This window comes from Morone saxatilis, unplaced genomic scaffold (assembly GCF_004916995.1).
Source record: "Morone saxatilis isolate NCDOM2014 unplaced genomic scaffold, NCSU_SB_2.0 Contig19, whole genome shotgun sequence".
Classification (NCBI taxonomy): Eukaryota; Metazoa; Chordata; class Actinopteri; family Moronidae; genus Morone; species Morone saxatilis.
This window is the reverse complement of record NW_023339751.1, coordinates 20,943,269-20,947,017: the sequence shown is the minus strand read 5'-3', so window position 1 is coordinate 20,947,017 and position 3,749 is coordinate 20,943,269. Positions and strand designations below refer to the sequence as shown.

Here is a 3,749-nt window from a genome sequence, read left to right as displayed (position 1 = left end):
CACTCACTCACTCACACATACACACACTTATTATTCTGTATATACAAACACACGTGAGACACTCAATAGATTGCAGAGCAGCAGTTGTCTTCACTCCCAGAGCTTCTCTCTGGCCTAAACACATAAACGACTCCAGTGTGTGTGTGTGTGTGTGTGTGTGTGAGGTGTATATGGGACGTGTGGGTGTGTGACAGGATATGTGTCAACCTCTAGTTCGCTGTAAGTCTCTGTTGTTCTCTAACTTTCTTCTACATGTTACCACATCATTAACGCCATGTTGCAAGTGATACTGTGAGATTCTGGCCAGACAGGATGTTACGATGACACAGTCTCCCACAGGTTGGAAACACGTTTGTGGTGGTGGTGAGTGAGTGGGTGGGTGGCTTAATTTTTTTTTTTTCCAACAACAATTTACAGCACATTATGGAAAATCAGTGCAGAATGACATCAAATAATCATGTTGGGGCTGACGTCAGAGTGGCTTTCTTTGTTGTCTGTGAGTGAACTCTTGCATAAAAAGCAATTTTATGCAATTCTATCAAACGATTGATCGGCTGATTGACAAAATAACTGGCAGTTTAATCGACAGTGAAAGTGCTTGCAGTCCACGCTGGTTGCAGTGTGTGGTAATGGTGGCTCAGTGGTCGTGTTGGTTTGGTGGTCTTTTACTGTAAAACATGTTATGACTTGCTTTCCTCTGTTTCAGTTGTACATTGTAAGAAGTGGTGATCTTTCCTTTCTAGCCTCTTTTCCCCCCAAACAATGTAGTTCTTTCACTGGTCATCAGAAAAACATGATGCATTTTCTGCTTGATGTGAGTTCTAAGTATCTTACACTCAGATAGAAACCTAGTGTAAGACTTGTAAGAGCTGTGGTTGTTGAATACCAGCAGAAGGATCATTTATCTCGGTTAAAATTACATGGTGTTAGTACTTCCTACATTGTGTTCATATTTTGTACTCAACTCTCTCTTCTTGTCTCTTTTTTCTTCCACTTTCTCCTTCCCCTTGTCCCTTTTTACCCTCCCTCTGTCCTCCCTTATCCTCTGTTATGTCTGCAGATTGACCTGGAGCCAGAGGGAAAGGTGTATGTTGTTATTGACCTATCAGGATCTTCCAGTGAAGGTAAGAATTCAGTGTGATATCTGTGATGCTGTAGTTTTCTTCTGTTGTTTTTTTCTGTTAATGACACAAAAGAGCTGCTGTGTAATCGTTCCAGTACAGTCTAAAGCAATAATCTATGCGTCCATGGCTGTCATGTTATTTGTCTGGATTATCCGCTGAGCACTATTAAGTGGCAGCAGGAATGTATCTTTGTGATTGTGGCTGTCACAGCTAATGTTGAAAAACGAGTTCCTCTTATTTTTACTGAAAACTTCCATTTCAATGAGCAGTGCGTGACTCGCTGAGGACCCGCGGCTCGCACGCCTGTGGTGTCCACACAGAGAGCATTGTTGCTGTGGCGCTGCTGCTGCCAGCCCAATCTTTCTACATTGAGTCTGCCTTTTAATAAATATAATACAATAAATACAGGCTGATGGGTAAGCTGATGAATCTTTGAAGACTGGGTAGAGATGGGGAGCTGAATGGGTACGCATACCAGCAGTGTGAAAGTACCGAAGGCAGAGAGAGAGAATTATATTTAAAAAGACAGCAGCGAGGCGAGGCGAGGCTAATGCTGCAGGTGCGTCGTTGTGCTATTGGACAGATGTGACCAGCTGTTCAACAGAACCAGAACAGCTGGTGTCACAATTGACAGCCCCAGATAATGGCCACAAGGAAATTACGCAAGAGCATGTGTGAGAGGAGTGAATGCAGGATGGAAAATGAAATGAGCAACAGGCCTATACGCGAAAGTCTTCCTGACTGAACTTTCGATAGAACTTCATAAGAATTTATGTGGAAGTTGTGGGTTTACCACGCTGCAGCAACGACAGCATAAAATGTGAGAATTGAAACATTATTGCATCAGATGAAACATATATGTACATATCTATAGATATATGTAAAAACTCCACAGTTTGTTTGGTTGAAATTTAGGTTAATTTTGTGGAGGAATACAATACAAACTAATTTTCCATTATTTTAGACAATTTATGAAAAAATAAACTCCATATACATACTGATACTAGTGTCTTTCAGATGAAAATGTTTGTTCAGTATTGCAGTATTGTCTTTTTTAAGTTCCTTCCATACATCAGTCAGTTCTGAAATCTCCATATCCAAAAATGTCATTTTATTACTTCAGAGTGAGCCGTTTACTTGTTCCTAACAAATCCTGTGAGCACAAACTGTAGTGAAGGTAGTATCTGTGTTAAGTATTGCGGTTTTCCCTCCAGGGAGTAAATGGTGTAACTACATTTAAAAAGGCATGTCAACGTACTATCAAATGAAGAGCCCTCTCATGACTTTATGTAAGTGGGCCTTTTACGTGTCTGAACAGGCTTAAAGAGAGGCCTGTACATATGATTGCAGTTAAACCTGCTCTACGAAATTTTAACGTAATGTTTACAGCCTTTCTGCAGTGTAAATGATGGGCAAGACTATGACAGTAAGAGCTGTTTCCGGTTGAGGGAAAATGAACTAGAGAGAATTATAAACCAGTTCTAATAAGTTTAATGGGTTTTTTCTTTGTGGGTTTTCAGTCAAATTACTTGGAAGGAAATTGTGTATCTTGGCTAATCAACCACATTCATATTGATCTACATTACAGCCATGCTAATGTTGCTTTAGATCATTTATACATTATGGTAATGTATTATTGTTGTGCTTTTAGTGGGAATTTTTATGAGAAGGAAATATGTAATAATAACAATAGATCAGTGCCTCTCAAGTAACCCACAATTTTGGTATTTCCTGCTTTCTCTGTAACACATAAAATACATGACAATACATAAATTTACTAGGGTTGACCACAAAAATTCAATGATTCGAATCATCAGTCAAGAAGAACCTGCATGGTCCTGCATGTTCTTGTCGGTTGAAACAGCTTGGCAGGCCGTAAACTTTACAAACCAAGTCTTAAAATGACCACAAACCATAGAACTAACTGTGACAGAACTGGAGAAGAGTGATAGTTGATATGTTATATTGTCAGTGAAGCCGGCTAAAACACTTTGGAACCAAGCAGTGGTACAACGTCCTCTGCCGTCCACTGTGCTATCAGCAGCCCGGCAGGAGAGACATACTGTGGTGCACTGGGACGTAGACTTTCTCTGACGGTGTGGAAATTGGATGGTGAAGAAAGGTATTAAAACCTGAGGTATCCTAAAACACGAGACTCATGTAGCCCATGTGTTTCCACTGCATGAACTGCTGATAAAGGAGTTTAGTGTGGTGCTGACCTGGAAAAAAAATGCACTAATAGCTGAATCTTGGTATTGAACAGCCAAATCCAAATCTGGTACAGCCCTAGAATTTACACATACACTCCTATATATATTTTCTGAATACAGTATTTACATTCACCTACATATATACTGTATACAATATATCAGGTACATGAGACAACTGTTCTCTCTCTGATGGCTGATGTCTCTTTGATGTGCTGTGTGTCCTGTGGATGTGTGTGTTGTCTAAAAAGCTTGTGGTTGCTCAGCAAAAGCTTTGTAAAAGTAAGTAAGTCCTTATGTGTTGAGTAACACTTCCCTGCTGCCTTTTCCTCTTTCTCAATCTTTACATCTGTTTTACATCCGTTACCCTCAAATTAATTTTACAAACACTGTGTTGCTCATACTCTCTGATATACTG

The 3,749-nt window shown here is 40.0% G+C and overlaps 1 protein-coding gene across 1 annotated transcript in view; it reads left to right on the top strand.

Annotated features, from left to right (window-relative positions):
* The window catches only part of LOC118329699 (protein kinase C epsilon type-like), a 68,414-nt gene that overhangs the window by 23,684 nt on the left and 40,981 nt on the right, over nt 1-3,749 (top strand). The window contains exon 2 of the mRNA XM_035663945.1: nt 1,061-1,124. Coding sequence (XP_035519838.1) covers nt 1,061-1,124 — 64 coding nt within the window. The remainder of the gene's footprint in view (nt 1-1,060; nt 1,125-3,749) is intronic.